The sequence below is a fragment of the Barbus barbus genome, assembly GCF_936440315.1.
Source record: "Barbus barbus genome assembly, chromosome: 6".
NCBI lineage: Eukaryota > Metazoa > Chordata > Actinopteri > Cypriniformes > Cyprinidae > Barbus > Barbus barbus.
Window position 1 is genome coordinate 18,921,312 of NC_136734.1, and position 22,702 is coordinate 18,944,013.

The 22,702-nt window shown below is 38.0% G+C and overlaps 2 protein-coding genes across 2 annotated transcripts; one reads left to right on the forward strand and one right to left on the reverse strand.

Annotated features, from left to right (window-relative positions):
- The first annotated feature begins 1,325 nt into the window (after window positions 1–1,325).
- On the forward strand, window positions 1,326–17,097 carry LOC306871142 (monocarboxylate transporter 13-like). Its single transcript, XM_079418860.1, has 5 exons — window positions 1,326–1,446; window positions 4,538–4,767; window positions 4,922–5,065; window positions 10,015–10,782; window positions 15,603–17,097. Exons 2-5 carry the CDS (start codon window positions 4,566–4,568, stop codon window positions 15,788–15,790), a joined length of 1,302 nt encoding a protein of 433 aa, XP_079274986.1. The 5' UTR covers window positions 1,326–1,446; window positions 4,538–4,565; the 3' UTR covers window positions 15,791–17,097.
- Window positions 17,098–19,765: 2,668 nt separating this feature from the next.
- LOC306870734 (ghrelin O-acyltransferase-like) lies at window positions 19,766–21,185 on the reverse strand (the record flags this gene model as incomplete). Its single annotated transcript, XM_079418160.1, has 2 exons — window positions 19,766–20,999; window positions 21,103–21,185. 2 exons carry the CDS (start codon window positions 21,183–21,185, stop codon window positions 19,766–19,768), a joined length of 1,317 nt encoding a protein of 438 aa, XP_079274286.1.
- Window positions 21,186–22,702: the final 1,517 nt, after the last annotated feature.

Consider the following 22,702-nt stretch of genomic DNA (forward strand, 5'->3'; position numbering starts at 1 on the left):
TTCCCAGTGGTGTTACCCTAATTGACCTCTTTGTTAGGTGATGGGTATGTGGTATATGCACAAACGTATTGCTCTTAAGCGCCACATAGACTGTCAAACTGGTATGCGTATTTTTAAGCCCTGTCTCATGTTCACATAAATCTTTGAGGGATTCTGTGGATATGCTGTAGAATTTTTCCATTTCCTGTTTTTTTGGCCATCAAACATATTATTTTTTTTTACTAATTAGAACCTATGATTTGTATTTGTACAGGATAATAGGGAAATATAGTATTTCCTATGTTGTGGTGAAAGGACATGTGATGTGTGTATTCTGATCCGTCAGTCCCCTGGAGTTGTGGCATAGCAACAGTGTGGGTGTCCAACATAGACTTGACATTATCCACTTTCTGCTGGCTGGTACCAGTTTCCACCGCACCAACTGACCCTTTAAACTGGCACTGTGTTCTTGCACCAGTTTCTGAAATGAAACTGATCTGAGTATTGCACACAGAACTGGTTTGTGACAATTGAAGCTTGTCAACAAGCACAGCATGGGCTTTCAAGTCGAGCATTTTCATTTCATTATGTACCAAAAAGTAAATCAGTAATTTCTCACAATGAAAAGTTGGACGTTTGAACAACTTTTTAGTCATATCGATGTCATTTTGGCATTCACATTGTCTTATTTTGAATCACTTTAGAACAGATATAGAGTGACTCAATTGTAAATGCATTTGCACCCATCATAATTCAGTTTGCTTAAAAAAAAATAACAAGCTTGAGTTGAATTATAATGGCAGTTACTATTAAACATACATATTTTGAGCCTAAAACAAGCTCAGCACAGATCCCATTGCCTACGTTTTATATATCCTTAAAACTAAAAGTCTATTATTCATCTTTTACAGTCACATGACTTTTCCACTCATCGGCCATGTTCATGACCGTCAGTGGGAAAAAATAATGGCAGTGAATATAAAACACATGAACAGAGATACCAAGACAATAACGCTGGTCTCTGCATTTGATCCAGAACAGGTCACAGAAAACACAAACAAGCAAAAACCATAATGGAGAAATCTGTCTTAGTTTGAAGGAATCATTTGTAACAGAAATAAAAAAAATAGTTATTTAGAATTTGTGATTGTAATTTCTTCCTTATTGTGACATATAGCCGAGCCAAACAGCTTATCTACTCAGTGAGCCATACTGACACTAGAGTACACCGCGACTTTTTAGACGCTTAGCGTTAAAGGAATAAATGTGCATGCGGCTTGCCATATGGAAGCGTGTGGGGCAGGAGGTCTGAAGGGGTGTGGCCAGCGTCGTGCGAGTTTATAAATAGAGCTTTTATCAGCGGACTCATCACACCGCTTCTAATGTCCTGCTGCATCCTGCGATGAGCAACATTTGGAGGACCTGACCGAGGACAGGACGAGAGATCAGGCTGGTCGCACCTCTGGCGTAAGTAATTTCTCTAACATTGATGTAGAGCAGGATTTTATTTTAAAACACGAAAGTACGTACATCATTAATCCTTGATAGAGAATTATAGCAAGGCAGCCGAAAAACGATGAACAGAGTTCACAAACACTGTGACATATACAATAGAGTATAAACAATATGAAGAATATATAGGGAACTGGGGCTTGTTGTTTTAGTCTAATGAATATTTGGGTTTATTTTTTTAAATGTCCGTTTCTGTATAATAGCACACTAGTGCACACGTCCTTGATATTCCCGAAAAATGCTCTTGTCCTGAAAACAACTTTCAATATTTCAGATATAATCTACCTTCATTAGTCCTATAGAGTTGAGTCTGAGTCAGGATTATTATAGGTATAAAACCATAAAAAAAATCAAATAGCCTATAGGAAAACCTTAGAGGGTTTTTTTAAGCTAAATGCCAAGGAAACATGTTTCATTGTTTACTAAAATAATTAAAACTGAATAAAAAAATTAATAGAAACTATATGGACCTAAAACTAAAGTGAAGTGTGACCCATACGTGCACACACACAGCAGTGAACACACACACACACACACACACCCGGAGCAGAGGGCAGCCATTTATGCTGCGGCGCCCGGGGAGCAGTTGGGGGTTCGGTGCCTTGCTCAAGGGCACCTCAGTCGTGGTATTGAGGGTGGAGAGAGCGCTGGACATTCACACCCCCCACCTACAATCCCTGCCGGCCCGAGACTCGAACCCGCAACCTTTGGATTACGAGTCCAACTCTCTAACCATTAGGCCACGACTTCCCACCTAATAAAACAACACAATGAATGTTAGTGTGATTTTATTGTGTCCACTTGTTTACTCTACAGCTATAGCAAAAAGATTAAAATTATTGTAATTTTAAATTAAGTTAACATTCTGTCCTGTAATATATTTAATGGATCATATGATTCGATTTTATTTCCAATTTTCCAATTCCAGTGCGCTTGTAAATACAAAATAAATTGTTTGCAGTTAAGTGATTTAACAATAAAAAGTTATTCTCTAACATAAAATTCCCTAACATAGATGTAGAGCAGGATTTTATTTTATAACACGAAAGTACGTGCATCATTAATCCTTGATAGAGAATTATAGCAAAGCAGCCGAAAAACGATCAACAGAGTTCACAAACACTGTGACATATACAATACAGTATAAACAATATGAAGAATATATAGGGAACTGGGGCTTGTTGTACATCTATGTTAGGAAAATTACTGTTGTTTATTAAACAGAATTAAACAGTTTATTGCCTGATTTAATTCATGTCATTATTCTGCCAGTGTTACGTAATTGTTAGGTATGAACAGTGGAGTTGCTAAACACAATTCTACTAGATTTATGAGTCCGTATTCGATAGAAGACTGTGATTAAACATGCAGCAACAACATTCAACAACTAGATGCTGATGCAGACAGGTTCCTGACAGGTTGGATGTACACAACAATAGTGCAGAGTAGACACATGATGAAACATGGAACTTTTGCTCTTAAACCTCAGGAGTGCCTGTATTTACTCTTTACACCCAAACCTATAGATACTGTCTAGAGTCTGCATTAACACAGATACATACAGTAATAGAACTGAGTGGATTAAAGGACGAGACTGAGATTCTGCCAGCAGGGAAGCAAATTGTTTTGAAAAGTGAAAATGGTCACATTCCCACCTCATGAAAGGATTCAATTTGAATGATATTAAGTAAACTTTTATTTGGACATCAGGTGGTTCTGTATGTGTTTGCAGGCTGCTGACAGCTTGATAGCTTCTTGAATGCATCAAGCTGTGTAATATGGGCGAGAGAACAAATCATGAACTATGCTGAAACATGAGTATGTTTGTCTGCTGCTTGTGGCGTTGAGTCAGTGGCAGTGAAGGACTGGCTTAGTCCACGATCACATCAGGCAGGGCTGGGCAGTGGAGCGGGCATTGTGGGTCATGTTGTTGACGCAAAAGATCTTATGATTTCTGGCACTTGCTACGAATTTCCATTGTCAGCAGTTGTTCCTGTTAGGTCTTTGGTTACTGCTTGTGCTTCTTGGTGCTGTTTCAAAGAGCTGATAGGTTTTGAATAACCTAAGTGTTAAGCAGTTAGATTTTTTAAGGTTATTGAAAACAGTTTTATGGAATCTTTGATTGTTGGATTTTTTTTTTTTTGGGGGGGGGGGGGGGGGGGTCACAACATGGTAATTTGCACAGTAAGATGTGAAACTGACACAGATACAATTGCAAAAGATTTTTCATGTTGACTTCAACTACCAAAGGTATAAAAAAGCATTTTCAATAAAAAAAAGAAAAAAATCTAAATGATAACATTCTAAAACTAATAATTTCAGTATTATTTTGTTGAAATATTTTAGATTGTATATGCAATATTGTGTATATACATAACCATTCAAAAATTTGGGATCAGTACAATTTTAAAAAAGAAGAAGAAATTGATATCAGAAATGACACATTCAGTTGTTTAAAAGGGACAGTAAATAAATGTATGATGTTACAAAATATTTAAATGCTTTTCTTTTGAATTTTCCATTCATCAAAGAATTCTTAAAAAAAATTTATCAAAGTTTCCACAAAAAAATATTAAGCAGCAAATCAAAACATATAAAATTCTTACCATCCCCAAACTTTTGAATTGTGGTGTATAGGTCAGTGTTGTTATTGTTAACTAAAACTATTAAAAATAATGTTGGTAATCGAAATGAAGCTGAAATTAAAGAAATGAATAAACTAAAAAAAAATGATTAAAATGTTAAATATTGCCTTGGCAACTAACTGAAATAAATCAAATTTAAGTACATGTTTAATGAAGTCACTGATTTGTATTATAGATACATAGATCAGTGGTTAAATTCCTATAACAAAATGTAAAATAAATTAAAGCTACACAAGCACATAAAATTATTATAACTCTAAAATGAAAACAGAAAAAAAATGATAAATAAAAGCTAATTCAAAATATGAATTAATACTGTAGCAGTATATAAAGGATACTAAAATAATACTGGTATAGGGTTACATACCGTAATGTTGAAATTCTGCAATAATATTTTACAGAAGGTGAGTACCGACTGGCGGATTCAGCATGGAGAGGTACTTGAGCGACCCACCGGATGACGGCTATGGCTGGGTCGTGGTCACCTCGGCCTTCTTCATCATGGGCCTCACTGCTGCTGTTTTTAAAAACTTTGGTCTGTTTTTCCTCGAAATCCAAAGTCACTACGATGTGCTTAACAGTACTACCTCATGGGTGACCTCAACCACTATTGCTGTGTTTCATTTAGGAGGTGAGGAATGCTTTTGTGTTCTGCCTTTTTCAAATTGTTATAAACAGAAACTATATGAATACTCTCAGAACAGGTATAACAAATTGTCTGAAACTGACATTTAATGATGACACCAGACCTGCATAATGAGACATGTTTTTTCTCATCTGTTTAGCTCCTCTGGCCAGTGCTCTCAGTATGCACCTGTCCCAGCGCACTGTCATCATGGTCGGAGGGCTTCTGGCTGCCTCAGGAATGATTATCGCCTCTTTGGGCCTCAGCCTGCCTTGGATGTATCTGTCTGTTGGTGTACTCCAAGGTAAGTTTAGTTTTCAATAATTATTCAATACTGAATTGCAGCACACAATGCTCTTTTTAACTAATACAAGATTTTTTTGTAATACATGGGCACGAAAATCTTAAAATCCAGCTTTAAAATCACAGGAATAAATTAGATTTTAGAATATATTCAAATAGTAAAAATATTTATTTGAAGCTGCAGTCCGTAACTTTTTTTGGTTAAAAATGATCTGAAATTAATATTTGAGAAGGTACATAACCAGCCAGTGTTCAAAACTATCTCCTTACTTCACAACTGTTGGTTTATAATAATGTTTTCTAATTTGAGTGGTACGGGAAGTTTTCTGCGGGAAATTCGAGCATGGCACTGCGTCATTATGTCACGTCTGTAAACATGTGAGAATCCTGCAGGTGCCGGATCATTTAGCCTTTTCTCACAGCAGCTAGAATAATTAAATGTATAATTTTGATGGTGGATTGTAATCCAGAAAGGATTGTGTGTTTATGAAACTTAAATTATATTCCAGTTTTAAATATGCTTCTGATTACAGATAGCCTGGGATTACACAAGATTGATATTTTAAAGAAAACCAGTTCGAAGGGAGCATAATTTGCTTTTTGGGTTAAAATAATTTCTTAATATGAAATTCGAATGGCATGACAATTAGATTACACTGTACAGAAATTGAAATCTACACATTAATACACACTATACTCAGTCACGCAGTGCTGATGTTGTTAACATTTATAATTTGAGAATAAAGTATAACAATAATAATAATTTGCACGGTTTGATATGATATGAGCTAACCAATCTTTAGATTAAATCACCATTGGTAGCGCGATTTATTTTAATGTTTTCGTCTTCAGCTGGGTAGAACAAACGTGGCAGACTTGTTACTTACTTGCTCAGATGGCAATATACGGTAAAAATTCTTATTTTGATCATATATTCCAAGACGTAGGCTAGAATCTGTGATTGAGAAGTACAGTAAACATCCACACCAGTACGTGACTGACTGCCACACATTCATCTCAAAACATTAGATTCATCCACACTGGAGCCGTGCCAGAGCACAACCCACGCAAGCAAAATAATTCCGCAAGTGCAATTCCAGGTTTTCAAACAGAGATGGCGACAAAGAGGCAAAATTTACGGACTGCAGCTTTAAATAGTAAAAATGCTATAAAATGAGGATGCTATCAAAATTAATGTCATAAATAGATTTTCTTTATCAATTAACTTCTAACAACTAAATTAAACCAACGTGTGAGCATCCTTTGCATATAAAGCAGCTTTTGGACTAGGTGCACTCGCGCATAGTTTTTCAGGGAGCTTTGTAGGTAGGTTTCTCGTAGCATCTTGGAGACGTTGCCACAGTTTTTCTGGATTTAGTCCGTGTCAGTTTGTTCTGTTTCTTCCTGTCATACCAGACAAACTGGATGATGATGAGATCAGAGCTCTGTGTGGAGATCCCTGTGTAAACAAAAATCTCACTGGATTATTACAATTAATGGCAAAATGAATATTTGGAAATATAAACTGAGATTTCCTACTGACACACTACAGCAGAAGATAGAAATAACTGATTTAAAACCATTTTTAGCTGATAAATTTAAAATTTGAATTTAGCTCATTTAGTGAATAAAAGTGTAAAAGTTCTCCATTTAAACATTTGTTATTTTATCTATGTTCTATTGGGAATAACATATTGGCTCATGTGATTTGAAAGTCTTTTAGTTTTCATTTTATTAAAATTAAAAAAACGTCCCAACATTTCTGTAATTTGGTTTGTAATAATTTTGGCCACAACTGTGCTGAAAATTCAACTATGGCAGTTTAGGAATAAATGATTGTAAAATATATTACAAATGATTACGTATTACATAATATATTACAAAATGGTTATTTTCAGTTGTAATAATATTTTACAATATTGCTGTTTTACTGTATTTTGATCAAATAAATGCCTTGGTGATCATAACAGACTTCTCTCAAAAACATTAAAAATCATACCAACTCCAAGCGTTTTATCAGTAGTGTGCATTTTTAGTTTTTAATTAATACATTCCTCGTTTGGCTCTCAGCGAAGGCAGTCGCATTTTCTTCCTCTCCCTACCCTTATCTCCCCTGCTCGCTCTCTCGTCTTGTCCTTGTCTAACACTTAAGAGACTCTCTCTGCACTATTCTACAAAACCGAAATTATGGATCTGATCAACTGGTCTCTTAACGCAATTGACACCATCTTCTCGACTAGAAGTTTGGGATCGGGAGAACCCAAGTGTCCTGCTGGGACTTTCGCAGCTGGCTACACGATGGACGCATGGGAGAGGTGGCGGGTCGTGTGTCTGGCGGCTCTTTCCGTGGAGGACATTGAAGACATCTACCTATTCGGAACCATGATAACTGGGTTTCTGCTGATTGGATTAGGCTTTGCCCTGTTATCGGAGAATTCAGGAGACGGGAACAGCTGTCCAAAACCTCACAAGGCTGCCCGTCATGATTGAAGCAGTGGGCAGAGCGATCGGCTCTGAGACAGAGACTATTAACCGCAATATGGATTCGATCACGGCTAAGCTCTCGGCTTTGGAAAGGAAAATTGATGGACAAGGAGACCAGAATGGACAATGAGAATAGCTGTGAAATTTGAAGGCAGCTGTTCGCCCAAAGACCAAACAATCTTATCTCTTTTCGGCTTCCCAAAACAACAGACAGCTTGGCAAGGTTGCTCTGGAATCTAACTCCTCGGATGAATGCTGCAGGGAGACGCTCTTTCTTCCCTCCCCCCTCAACAGACACCTTGTGATTGTCGAACGTTTGGGTTCCGGCCAAGGTCGTTTCCATGGCAATTGCTATGTCGCACCACAAATCTGCGGACTGAGACAACTTGTTTGGAATGCCAGCGCGGCGGATGTCTAGGCACACGAACTTAACCTGTTAACCTTCACTACCTACACTGAAAATAACCTACCTAAATTAAAATGGTAACAGTTTGTGACAAAGTGTGCTTACACAAACAAATTAGGTATCTTTGGAAAGAAGAGACTCTGGGCTTTACTATCTATCATCCAGAGTTGATAATGCTCAAAAAGATAAAAAGTTATAGGCACTGACGTGCCTTGAAAAATATTTTTCAACACTGAATGTTTTTTTTATTTCATATACAAATACATGAAATAAGTCCTGGAGCAATCCAGAAAAGTAATGGATCGAAAGCCACGTGTCTCATGAGTTCATATTTCAAATTTGAAGAAGATACCATGAAAAATGAGATTCCTGCAATATTTTTTCTGAAACTATTTATAGTCCCCCCACCCCCCTGTTTGAGGAAAAATAACCACCAAATGGATTGCAGAATTATACAAGCTATTTTAGTCATTATACATGTTCCTGCATAGTTTTTCAATTATAAAATAATAGACAGATTTATTGGAGCACTAAAAAATACAAAAATAATTATTTGAGTAATAAAAAGGAAAAAAAATAGAAAAAAAATGCTTTGTATATAGTATGTATACTGAAGTATTCTTCGTTATTCGTTATTACAATGATAAATATCACTGCCAGACGTGAAGTGATATTGCCAGACATGGTCATAGAGTCAGTAAACACACGCTGATGTGCTTCCATTCAGATGATGATCATACAGATGGGCCATATAATCAATAATAGCTGATCAATGAATCACAATGATAGCCGTCATAGAGTCGCTAATAAACACGCTGATGTGTGTCCATACATATTATAATCATGCAGACACGGCCACATTCCCCACACAATACACACACACACATATAAAAAATGTAGAAGAAAAAAAAAACAGTTTTTTATGGATAAAGCAGATCGCTAAGTTACGCCCCGCTCAGATGACAGCGTGCGTGTCACAGCGTGCGTCATGGCTGGCTGGAGGGAGCGCCAAATTCAAATAATCTATATTCCGCTTTTCTGAGACTTTTTTTTCCGTAGACGGTCTCATTATGTTTGTAAAACCGTATGCTGTAACATCGTTTTGTTTTTTTACCACCAAGACGCTGTTTTTGAGCGTAATTTATTCCATAACGGACGCGAACAATAACTCTCTGAAGAAATGAAACGTAAACAAAGGAATATTCATCCTTATTACAACGTTATTGTTTCGCTGGACTAAAAGTGCTCGCTGGTATGTTGTTCTGTGGACCCTTACCTCTCTAACTAAACTGGGATTTCAGCAGTGGACGCGTTTGTGGCTCGTTATTACAATGATAAAGGTACGTACGGCTTTTTTACTCTGCGTGTTTGGATGTGTACTGCTTACACAAATGTAGCAAATTTGTGCCACTAATTCCTTATAAGCTTTCCATCGAAAAACAGCGATCTGTCGTCGATGCTTGAGGCTTAGACCCTCAGAATGATATATAGTTTGACAAGATTAACTTTGTCCCGTTTCATTTATTCTATTAGAAAACAATGACACATGCAAACAAAGAGCGTTCAGTGCGAGGTCGCTCTGGTGAACGCTAACAGGTTAAACATACACACACTCATACGCTCATACAAACAGATATTCATTCACCTCCCATTACCCCCATCCAACGCCTTTGCCGCTTCTTCCCGTCAGTCTGATAAACGGGTCTGTGTTGGCGCTGTAATGGCTGCAGACCGGATGGCTGTTCGTCTGAACTGGATTACTCTCACCCTACTGCAAGTTGTGTGTTCCTGTATTGATTGTGCTCTATGCTGAGGTTTTTGTCTGTTCTCACACTGTACTCCCGTTTAGGAGCATAGTGTGAGGATTATTTTTTTTCTCCTTTCTTTCCTCATGTTGTGCTGTATTCTTCTTCTCTATTGCATTTCGTTGCCTTGTACCTACATGTGCAATGACAATAAATTGAATCCAATCCAATCCAATTATTGACTCCATTTGGTGGCACTCCTAGTCCTCCATATTTGTCTAGTGATTATTTAACCTTTTATTTTTTGTGGTCTAGGACTTGGCATCTCATTTTCTTGGATACCAGCTAACAGCATGGTCAGCCATTATTTCAGACGTTGGCGTACCATTGCCTATGCTATTGCTAGTTCTGGAGAGTGTGTCTTTGCCATGGGATTCAGCCCATTTTTCCAGTGGCTTATTGACAGCTATTCTTGGCAGGGGGCTCTACTCATCATCGGTGGTCTTCAGCTGAATCTGTGTGTGTGTGGTGCTCTGATGAAACCCCTCCCAGCTGCACAAACCTCTATCCAAGACAAACCGGTGCTAGAAGAAAGCAGGACATCAAAAAAAGGCACTTTCCAGTGGTCCCTTTTGCAGAGGCCTGAGCTGCTGCTATATATTGTGTTTGCCATCTTAGCGGCGGCGGGTTTCTTCATCCCACCTCTGTTTCTGGTGCCCTATGCCAGCAGTTTGGGCATGGAGCAGTACTGGGCAGCCTCGGTTCTGTCAGTGCTGGCATTTGCAGACCTGCTGGGCAGACTAGCGTGCGGGTGGCTGGCTAACCTGCGGCTTGTGAGAAACCTGCAGCTGCTGACCATGGTGGTTACTGCGCTGGGGGTGGTGCTGCTTCTGTTTCCCATTGCACACAGCTACTGGAGTATCCTGGTCTTTGCCTCATTCTATGGCTTCCTGTTTGGCTGTGTGGTAGCTATCCATGTGACGATTATTGTGGATATTGTTGGACTGGAGGGCTTTGACAGTGCTCTAGGGCTCTTCATGCTGTTAAGGAGCTCTGGAGGATTTGTGGGTCCACCTGCTGCAGGTCAGTGCATTTCATTAATTTTCATGCATGTCAGACTAAAGGTGGGTTCACTCCAAGAGCACTAACTATAAAGATGATAACTATAACAATGACTATATTAGTTCCCACAGCAATGAAAGATAACATTTTATAAGCACGTTTCTGTTAAAATATTCAACAATATTTGTCTTAAAGGCACGGTTCACCCAAACATGTCAATTCTGTCATTTATTTTTTCCATGTCGTTCCAAACCTTTCTTTTTTCTGTGGAATATAAAAGAAACTATAGAAAATCATACTTAAAGAAGATTATTATTTTGAAATTATATGAGGGTGAGTAAATTATGCCAGAATTTTTATTTTTGGGTGAACTAACCCTTTAATAATTTACTTAAAAAGGTGAAAAAATGTATTAGTGCATTGTGATGCATCATGACGAAAAATTTTATCAAATAATTTATTATAATTTCTTAGAAGTTTTAAAACCTGATTTTGTCAATATTCATGTGTCTTCAGCATACACTATATTGCCAAAAGTATTGGGTCACCCCCTTCTAATGAACATGTTTGACTACTTGAACATTAAGATTTGTACTCATAGAAATTACTAAAGCATATAATGATATTCTAGGGAATTGTGGGCTTCTAATTTTATAGCAACAGTTTGGACAGAACCCTTTTCTAAGGTCTGCATATAAAGTCACACCAGAGGAGTTCAGCTGGGATCAGGACTTGGCTTTCTGCAGACCAGTCAAGTTCTTCCACACTGACTGAATCAATCATGTCTTTTTGAACCGTGCCTTATACACAGAGACACTGTCATGTTAGAATAGAAAAGGGTCCTGTCCAAACTGTTGCTATAAAATTAGAAGCCCACAATTCCCTAGAATATCATTATATGCTTTAGTAATTTCTATGAGTACAAATCTTAATTTTAAAGTAGTCAAACATGTTCATTAGAAGGGGGTGACCCAATACTTTTGGCACTATAGTGTATTTAAGTATACAGTCATGATGGCCAAAAATATCGGCACCCTTGGTAAATATGATCAAAGAAGGCTGTGAAAATTAATCTGCATTGTTAATCCTTTTGATCTTTTATTTAAATTCACAAAAATATAACCTTTCATTGGATAATAAGAATTTAAAATGGGGAGAAATATCATTATGAAATAAATGTTTTTCTCTAATACACATTGGCCACAATTAACGGCACCCTTTTATTCAATACTTTTTGAAACCTCCATTTAGAGAACACCTGACAAAAGATCAGAGATCATTCCTTCATCCAGAATCACTCCAGACCCTTTAGATTCCCAGCTCCATGTTGGTGCTTCTTCTCTTCAGTTAACCCCACTCATTTTCTATAGGGTTCAGGTCAGAGGACTGAAATGGCCATAGTAGAAACTTGGTTTTGTGCTCAGTGACCCATTTTTGTGTTGTTTTTGAGGTTTGTGTTTGGATTATTGTATTGTTGGAAGATCCAAATATGGCCCATTATAAGATTTCTAACAGAGTCAGTCACATATTGATTTTTTTATCTGTTGGTATTTGATAGAATCCATGAAGTTTTCTGACCCCGAGACTCAACTATTTTCTGCAATTCTCCAGCTGTGGTCCTCGGAGAGTCTTTAGCCTCTCAAACTCTCCTTCTCATCGTGCATTAGGATGATATAGACACACGTCATCTTCCAGGCAGATTCATAACATTTTATGTTGATTGGAAATTCTTAATTATTGCCCTGATGGTGGAAATGGGAATTTTCACTGCTCTAGCTCTTTTCTTAAAGCCACTTAACTAATTTGTGAAGCTCAATTATCTTTTGCTGCACATCAGAAATATATTCTTTGGTTTTTCTCATTGTGATGGATGATTAAGGGAATTTGCGCTTTGTTTTGCCTCCTATTTATATTTCTGTGAAACAGGAAGCCATGGCTGGATAATTTCATGTTCATAATCACCCTGGAGTGCTCAAAATTGTGAATACGAATGGGAATATAATATATATATATATATATATATATATATATATATATATATTTTACTCCCATATATATTAAGAATTTCTAGGGGTACCAATAATTGTCCAACGTGTATTTGAGTAAAACATTTATTTCATTTACATTTACATTTAGTCATTTGGCAGACGCTTTTATCCAAAGCGACTTACAATTGGGGAATACAAAAAGCGATTAATCTTGAAGAGGCAATCAGACAGAGGAAGTGCTCGTAACACCAAGTCTCAGTCATTGTTCAAATAAGTACAAGCCAGTAAGCGGAGAGAAAGATGGAGGGAAAGAGGTTTTTTTTTTTTTTTTGAGTTTAGGATGAAGTCAAGTACTGCCGAAAGAGATGAGTTTTCAGTTGTTGCTTGAAGATTGCCAGGGATCCGGCGTTCTGGATAGGGGTGGGAAGATTATTCCACCAGCCAGGAATGGTGAACGAGAATGTTCTGGAGAGTGATTTTGAGCCTCTCTGTGATGGTACCACAAGGCGTCACTCACTAGCAGATCTCAGACTTCTGGAGGGGATGTAGGTTCGTAATAGTGAGTGGAAGTAGGAGGGTGCTGAGCCTGTGGTAGTTCTGTGTGCAAGCATCAGTGTCTTGAACTTGATGCGAGCTGCCACTGGTAGCCAGTGCAAGGAGATGAAGAGAGGTGTAACATGCGCTCTTTTGGGCTCGTTGAAGATCAGTCGTGCCGCTGCATTCTGAATCATTTGTAGAGGTTTGATTGTGTTTGATTGTGTTTGATGGCAGACCAGCCAGAAGAGCATTGCAGTAGTCCAGTCTAGAAACGACAAGGGCCGTTTCTAATGAGATTTAAATTCTTATTATCCAATGAAAGGTTAGATTTTTGTGAATTGTTTAAATAAAAGATCAAAAGGATTAACAATGCAGATTCATTTTCAAAGCCTTCTATGATCATATTTACAGAGTGCGTGTGTGCATGTGTGTGCGCGCGCGTGAGTGCGTGTATGTACAGTGGTGTGAAAAAGTGTTGTCCTCCTTCCTGATTTTTTTTTTTTTGCATGTTTTTCACACTTTAATGTTCCAGATCATCAAACAAATTTAAACATTAATCAAAGATAACACAAGTAAACACAACATGCAGTTTTTAAATGAAGGTTTTTTTTTATGAAGGGAAAACAAAATCCAAACCCACATGGCCCTGTGTGAAAAAGTGTTTGGAACAGTGGTGAACCTTCCCAGGAGTGGCCGGCCGACCAAAATTACCCCAAGAGTGCAACAACGACTCATCCAAGAGGTCACAAAAGACTCCACAACAACATCTAAAGAACTGCAGGCCTCACTTGCCTCAGTTAAGGTCAGTGTTCATGACTCCACCATAAGAAAGAGACTGGGCAAAAAAAAAAAAAGAGCTCCAAGACGAAAGCCGCTGCTGAGCAAAAAGAACATAAAGGCTCGTCTCAGTTTTGCCAGAAAACATCTTGATGATCCCCAAGACTTTTGGGAAAATACTCTGTGGACTGATGAGACAAAAATTTAACTTTTTGGAAGGTGTGTGTCCCATTACATCTGGCGTAAAAGTAACACAGCATTTCAGAAAAAGAACATCATACCAACAGTAAAATATGGTGGTGGTAGTGTGATAGTCTGGGGCTGTTTTGCTGTTTCAGGACCTGGAAGACTTGCTGTGATAAATGGAACCATGAATTCAGCTGTCTACCAAAAAATCCTGAAGGACAATGTCCGGCCATCTGTTCGTGACCTCAAGCTGAAGCAAACTTGGGTTCTGCAGCAGGACAATGATCCAAAACACACCAGCAAATCCACCTCTGAATGGCTGAAGAAAAACAAAATGAAGACTTTGGAGTGGCCTAGTCAAAGTCCTGACCTGAATCCTATTGAGATGCTGTGGCATGACCTTAAAAAGGCGGTTCATGCTCGAAAACCCTCCAATGTGGCTGAATTACAACAATTCTGCCAAGATGAGTGGGACAAAATTCCTCCACAGCGCTGTAACAGACTCATTGCAAATTATCGCAAACGCTTGATTGCAGTTGTTGCTACTAAGGGTGGCCCAACCAGTTATTAGGTTTAGGGGGCAAGCACTTTTTCACACAGGGCCATGTGGGTTTGGATTTTGTTTTCCCTTCATAATAAAAAAAAAATAATTCAAAAACTGCATGTTTTGTTTACTTGTGTTATGTTTGATTAATATTTAAATTTGTTTTTATTGATCTGAAATATTAAAGTGTGACAAACATGCAAAAAAATAAAGAATCAGGAAGGGGGCCAACACTTCTTTGTGTGTGTGTGTATATATATGTATGTATGTATGTTTAAACAGACACGTACTTAGATTTTTATGCTAATTTTTCACTTTGCATTTTGTAGATAGACTTTTGACAAATTTTGATAAAATGTGAATGTTATGTCCATGTTGTTCATGTTCTGTCAACATTTTGCTGCATACTCTTTTAGACCCAAAACCATTTTAAGTTAGTTAGTTAGTTAAATAGGCCATTCTCCTATTTCCTTACTTTTACTACATCATGATGAGCCGGGCTAAGTAGGTAATGATGTGTAAATGTAGGTGCGCATGTTTACAGTCATTAATCTCTATTATGTCATAAAGGACCTAATGTTGCGAAACTGAAACATTTTTTGCAGCTTACTTTACTTTAACCTTCTTTTTAGACTGTAGAAAAGTTTTGAGTCAATTTTTATGTTATTTTGAGTTCTTTTATTCCCAAGAGAGTATGGCTCAATTTTTTGATGGTGTTATAGTGGGGAGGATACAGTCACCACTAACAGCAGGTTTTGTCTTTGTCTGTGTCACCCGTCTCATGTTTCTGTTATGTATGTGTGTCACAGGCTGGCTGGTGGACTGGACTCATGACTTCAGTGCTAGTTTCTACTTATCTGGCCTCTGCCTTGTCCTTTCTGCTGTTTTCGTGGTGCTTGTTGACAGGCTGGTGGAGAAGAAAAAACTCAAACTACCAGATTCATGCACTGAGACTACAGATCATCCAATATTAAAAGCGGACAGTGCAGATGTTTAAACGCCACTGAAGATCATTTTCTAGTGTTTTACTTTTGTTACATGAACTTTTGTTTATTTAAAGCCATTTTATTATCTCAACCTCTCACTCCATAACTTCCAGGCAGAGAGATGTTAGTTTAAGACTGTGATACCTTTGTAGCCACTTTTCAATCTACTTAATTGTTCACAAACAATGACTAGAAACGTGCCATTCAGAGCCTGTTTGTGCCCTTAGAAATAATTAAAGAAGCACTGCAGAGTGCAGAAATGACAATCACTTACAGAACAAGAATTCAAGTATGACTATTTTACAGTATCTGAAAGCAATATAAAGTCTGATGTTCTGTTTGTGTGCATTGCAGATACCACAAATTGCATATACATAAAGCTACATACAGTGGCTCCGAAATAGTGAAGTGGCATCTGCAAACAACTAATATCCTTATCATAGTCTTGAGGTCATTTTTTTAACCATTGTTTTATTTAAAATATTACAAACTTCTTTCTGTGAAGTGTTCTTATATTGTATTAAAATAAATGTAATTTGTTTTCATACACTTTTAACTGATGCAGTGTTAACTAGTATTCACTGGTGTCCAAATACTTTTTGGGGCTACTGTATTGTTTCAGAAACCCACAAAGAACAAAGCTGTGAGATTAGTTCATTGTTTTTATCAGCTGTTGAGGAAGTGGATTTGTTTAAATCACTATTTAAATGAGTCTTGTTTTTTATTTTATAATACCACATTTCTTTATATGTGGTGTACACGCGCGCACACACACACAGCTTTGGAATCACAAAGATGCCTTCGAAATTAAGAAATCTGCTTATATGGACAAAGCTGGAAAATGCGATTTTACAAAGAATTTGCCACCTTTAACCTCAAAATAACAGCCAGCCAAATAATTTTGTGCACTGAACTCATGTTCCAGACTTCTGTTCAATGTTCAGGTTTATGAAAAACACACACAGAGACACTATAGACTGCTCATATCACATCTGACGATTTTATTAATTTACTTATATTGTCAAACTGTTTGTTTCTGATATAAATGTGCCAAATATTGTGGAAACCTGTTATTTAATCCAATAGCATTAGTCTGTTAGAACTTCTCTAAACTCATGTACCAAAGATAAACAGCAGTGTTTTTCTTTGGTTTACTGTGTAAGTCATGTCTTAGTTTGCAGAGATGGATTTGCCTGTTTATGTGCGTGTGTCTGAATTTGTGGTGATGACAAGACTGTGCCTTAATTGCAAGCGACAATCTGGGAACTATATTTATTTTAATGTTCCCTTTGAGTTGCAATAAATTTATTAGCAGTAGAAAAATAATTTTTATGACTCTCTCCTGAAGTCCACGATCATCTACACAGTTTTGAGCATGTTAAGCTCCAGGTTGTTAAGACTGCACCAGACAGCCAGCTCCTTATCCTCCTGTCTGTAAGCAGACTTGTCACCGTCCTGGATGAGGCCGATCAGTGTGGTGTCGTCTGCGAACTTCAGGAGCTTGACAGAGGGGTCTTTAGATGTGCAGTCGTTGGTGTAGAGGGAGAAGAGCAGTGGGGAGAGTACGCAGCCCTCCAGTGCTGATGGTGCGGGTGCTGGATGTGAATTTTCCCAGCCTCACTTGCTGCTGTCTGTCTATCAGGAAGCTGTTGATCCACTGACAGACAGAGGTGGGGACGGAGAGCTGTGTCAGTTTATTCTGAAGGGTGTCCGTGATGATGGTGTTAAAAGCGGAGCTGAAGTCCACAAACAGGATCCTCACATAAGTCCCTGGTCTGTCCAGATGCTGCAGGATAAAGCGCAGTCCCATATTGACTGCATCATCCACAGACCTGTTTGCTCTGTAGGCAAACTGCAGGGAGTCCAGTGATGTCCTTCAGATAAGCCAAAACCAGTCTTTCAAATGATTTCATGGCCACAGATGTTAGAGCCACAGGTCATTAAGTCCAGTAATTTGGGGTTTCTTTGGGACGGGGATGATGGTGGAGCGTTTGAAGCACAGCTCCAGTGATCTGTTGAAGATCTGTGAGAAGATTTTATATAATTTGGTTGACTACTTATAATGTAGTAAACCAAAACACTCCAAAAACACACAGTGACCGTTTAAACTGAGACTTGTCGAAAATAATTTGTGAGTCCAGTGATTATCATCGACTTGTAATGTACATGCGTAAACGGAGGATACGCAGAGATCATCTCACTGTCCTTCACTAGATGGCAGTATAACTACAGTAAGAGACGCACTTCTTGTGTCGCAGCGTAATGTTGGTCTGATTTCATGCAATACATAATTTAACTTTTTTGTACACGTCTCTTTCTAATTAATGTAAAGTTTTTATGCGTTGGATAAAACCAAAAAAATAAATCTCATCCGTTTACTCGTCCTTCTCTGAAACATGATGGTAAAAGAAAGAACAAAGTGTAAGTGGTTTTCTTCATTGTCCATTTGTTCTATGGAAGAATTTAAATTTAATGGGATAGGACATGATGAGAGAGTTTTGGTGAACTATCCCTTTAAACATATTAGTTCATTTAGCATGGTTTATTAGTCTGTTAAAGGGATAGTTAACACAAATATTAAAATGTCATCATCGTTCTAAACCTTTACGCCTTTAACTTATTTTTTTAATAATCTCTCGTCATTTTGTCCATCCATGCACGCAAACATTTTACCCATCAAAAAGTTCATAAAGACATTAAGTAATCTATATGAAGCGAGCTGTAATACAAGGTTTATGAAAGGAAACAAAAACTTTAAAACAGGTTTAATTTAGGCTTTTATTCATGTATAAACATAGACAGATGCACGGACAGCATGAAATGGGGTTGGGGGAGAGCGGGATTATTTGGGCCTGTGAGGAAATTGAGCCACCCCTTGTTTCTAGGCAACCTTAAACAAAATTAATGATGTGATGGATAGAGGTCCATGAAACAATTGGTAACTACATTTAAGTAAAAAAAAAAGTTTTTTTGTTGTTCAAAGTGATTTTGTATGTTCGAGGATGCATGCTTCCTATCACACGTGTTTGTGCTTTAGTAAGTTATAACATGTGGCTATACTGTTAGCATTATGTTAGCCCTAAACTGCTAGATGATTCAAGTTTGTTAAAATGGTAAGATTAGGGTCATTTAAATAAATAATAAATCCAGTGGCTCGTGGTTTATGATTATAATCTACATTATATTTTATTAATTTTAGACCAAAATTGTTTGATTTTGTTCTGAAAACTTTAAATATATAAATACACACACACACACACACACACACATACATATATATATATATATATTATTATTATTATTATTTTTTTTAAACCTTCAAAGTTGTGAACTGTATCTTTAAATAAAACCTTTAGGAAGTCTTCCATCCATCCATTCTATTATCCCAACAGCTTTGCCCTTGGTTGCAGGTAGCTGGAGCCTAATGTCTTGAGCCACAGGTGGGGAAACTCCCTGGATAAATGGACAGTCCCATCACAAGGCTCACACATTTTAAGATTTTAAGAAGTCATTCTTATTCAATTTCTCTTCCTATGATTTGGCATGAGGTGAAAATGTTCAGTTTTACTTCAGTAGTATAATCAATTTAACTCCATGTTGACTGATCACATTTTTTTTTTAAACATGTTTGAAAGCATCTTATTTTAGATCCAAAGTGATTATTCCCAAGGATGCTCCACATCCTGATATTTATGTACATATTTAAGTTGGACCCATTACTGTCATGTGCTCACAAATCTGACAAAAATATCACACGTGTTTGTGCTTTAGTAAGTTATAAAATGTGGCTATATTGTTAGCATGATGACACACCGTAAGTAAACACAGTAGACACAGCATAAGTAAAAAGTGGTTCTACTCACCCCGCTCTCCCCTAAACAGATGCTCAAATGTGCTTGCAGGTCCATGTTTAAGCTTCCATGTTTACTATATCTGATGAGATATTTGATTACATTTATATAATTTTCACTGGTTCTGGTCATTTCTCACAGGAATATAATCATCAGAACACTGAGTAGTGGAAACACAGCAATATATGTAGACCAGAGCAGTTTCACTGACTCTAAACTCTGAAGCTCCACACAGACAACAACACATGAAATGGTCAGTTGAGTAAAGGCCCAGTTTAGACAGACATACAGCCATTTCCTCCACTTGGAGGTAAGCTTTGGATGCAAGAAGTGATGTATTTTATAGTCTCCCTGCACGGTGATGGCCCAGATGATAAAGCCTAGAATCTGACCTGGATGAAGACCATGCCACCATGCTGAGAACCCAAAGGTCATAAACAGTGGAGATCGTTTGGACCTTTTGAAGACCATTCTTCGAAGCCACGCCGCTGTTGTTCTGTTCCACTGGCGCGCAAACACTGAAGGACGGCTTGATGCTTCAGTCACCCATGGACTGCCATCAGAAAACCCATCCCATGATGATTTTCCACTGTGACTGTACCCATGGAAACCCATGCCTGCAGCATTGTTAACACATTCACTGACTTTCCAGTGTGCATAATAGTGCAACTTAATTAGCAGCGACAGGACCCAGATCCATATTATGTTTTGACAAACGCAAGGGCTGTTTACTCTGAATGTGACTGATTTTAAGAGCTCCTTGAGAGGATATTTAATCCACACCAAAGCTACAATTTGCAACATCTTGGAAGTAAGCCTCCCTAAATATGAAGCCAATGGTGAAGTCCCACTCATTTGCCTAACAGACTCCACAAAAGTGTTGAAACTGTAAAGTGGTCCTCCAAGAAGTCCAGTAAAATTAAGTGAGTAACTTAGAAATGGTATAAGGACAGATAGATCCCGACTGCTGTTTTGAAAGGGACTAGTGACTGTTCCCTCCTGCAGATCAAGTGATAGAGAAGAAACCCTTTGGGTCATCAACATGAGAGAAGATATGGCCAGTAAGAGCCTGTTAGAAATAAAACAAGAGCTCACAATAGAATCTAATTGGATGATTTTACAGTTTATACTTCTTGACAAATACCTGAAGTCTGGTGTCTCTTGAAGCCAGTATAACTGGTACTGGATGTACAAGTGCCAGCAGGTTTGCCAACACATCTGCAGTCCTAACGTCCAATTATGAATATGCATTGGGTGTAGACAGTGGATCAGCAGCAGGAGAAGCACAGCACTGAAGAACAGCAATAAGCTGTATGGACCCATTGTTACGATAGCAAAGATGAATCCTCCCAGTGTCAAATAGACATACCTTACAAGAGGAGAAAAATTTCATTTCACAGATGATCTAAGAAAAAGGATGCATTTATCAAAATAACATTAGCAACAGCATATATTACGCTGTTATACTGTACCTGTTGATTACTGAGAGATGTCCTTGCCTGGCTAAACAATAAAACAGAAATGCAAATGGTATATTCACAAACTGGTAAAACATGTGTGGGTTTTCAACACAAAATAGCCAAATGAGATCCATCACCAAACCAGAACTGCTCTAGTAATGTGTGTGAGTAGAACAGATATGATAAATATGTACAGTGTGGTTGACTTATATTTGATCTTAAGATAAAATATGCTTCTGGATTCCAGACGTGCATAGAGAGATAGACACTCAGTAAGTCACAGCTGTGTACTTATTTCCTAAATGGAAACTGAAAGAGTGCCAACCAAGTTATGTGTAGTAAATAATCCTCTCAAACAGGAGAGTGATGGAAACAACAGACAGATAGAGGCATAGAGACAGAAAGACAGATGGATAGAAAAATAGACAGAGACTGACAGACAGATATACATATATTGTTTTATATAAATTGGTCAACTTCCTTACTTGGCTCTGGTTTGCAACTGCAACAGTCGATGACAGCATGGGTCAATATAGAACATTCTTTTGTTTTGCTAGACCAGGGATAGGCAACGTCGATGGAGTGCCACTGTCCTGCAGAGTTTAGCTCCAACCCTAATCAAACATGCCTGAACAAGCTAATTAAGGTCTTCAAAATTACTAGGGCTACAGGCTGGAGAGGTTTTTTTTCAAGGTTGGAGCTAAACTCTGCAGGACATCAGCACTCCAGGACCGATGTTGCCTATCCCTGTGCTACACAGACGGATGGATAAATAGATAGATAGACAGACAGACAGACAGACAGACAGACAGACAGAGATAGATAGACAGACAGACAGACAGACAGACAGACAGACAGACAGACAGACAGATAGATAGATAGATAGATAGATAGATAGATAGATAGATAGATAGATAGATAGATAGATAGATAGATAGATAGATAGATAGATAGATAGATAGATAATTGTATGCTATATCTGCCAAACTTGTGAAACCCTCTAATGAATCTCCATCCATCTTCCTAGACTGTGCCCCATGGAGGAACTTCAATAGCCTGTTTCAAGTGTCTCAAAGCCTTTTTCGCATGATGCGTTTTCCTTATAGAGTAAACATTGGCTTCATTAAAAGTTCCCCAGAGAACTGTCCTTTTCAAAGGATCTGCATCAGATTCCCCAGGTGTGGAGAATGAGGAACTCATGGAGAACCCCATTCATTGACACGGCTTACTACCAGCTTCTTATCTATTCAGTTGTATGATTCTTCCACAATTGTCTCAGCGTTTAATTTGGCGTTCAAGAATGCGACTACAAAACATGTAAAGACATAGAAGCCATATAACAAGCAGAGATACCAAGTGTGTGAGTAATACTAGGCTATAGATGTAAGCCGCGTCGCACTAACTCCCCACAGCACACAGTTATTTCGGCGGGACTTGAGCGAGTGGGGCTTGTCTCTGCGTCAGAGAGAGTTCCCTTATCGATTGGCTGCTCCCCTCCCCTAAATTGCCAAAAGTATTGGGTCACCCCCTTCTAATGAACAGGTTTGACTACTTTAGTAATTTCCATGAGTACATATCTTCATGGCAAGCTTGAATATATGAAAGTGAGATT

What these genes read in the sequence shown, in the direction of transcription:
- LOC306871142 (XM_079418860.1), top strand. Translation starts at nt 4,566, where the DNA reads ATGGAGAGGTACTTGAGCGACCCACCGGATGACGGCTATGGCTGGGTC. An exon ending in TGCTGTGTTTCATTTAGGAG is followed by an intron (nt 4,768 to 4,921) that starts GTGAGGAATGCT and finishes TCATCTGTTTAG; the next exon opens with CTCCTCTGGCCAGTGCTCTC. An exon ending in TGTGGGTCCACCTGCTGCAG is followed by an intron (nt 10,783 to 15,602) that starts GTCAGTGCATTT and finishes TGTGTGTCACAG; the next exon opens with GCTGGCTGGTGGACTGGACT.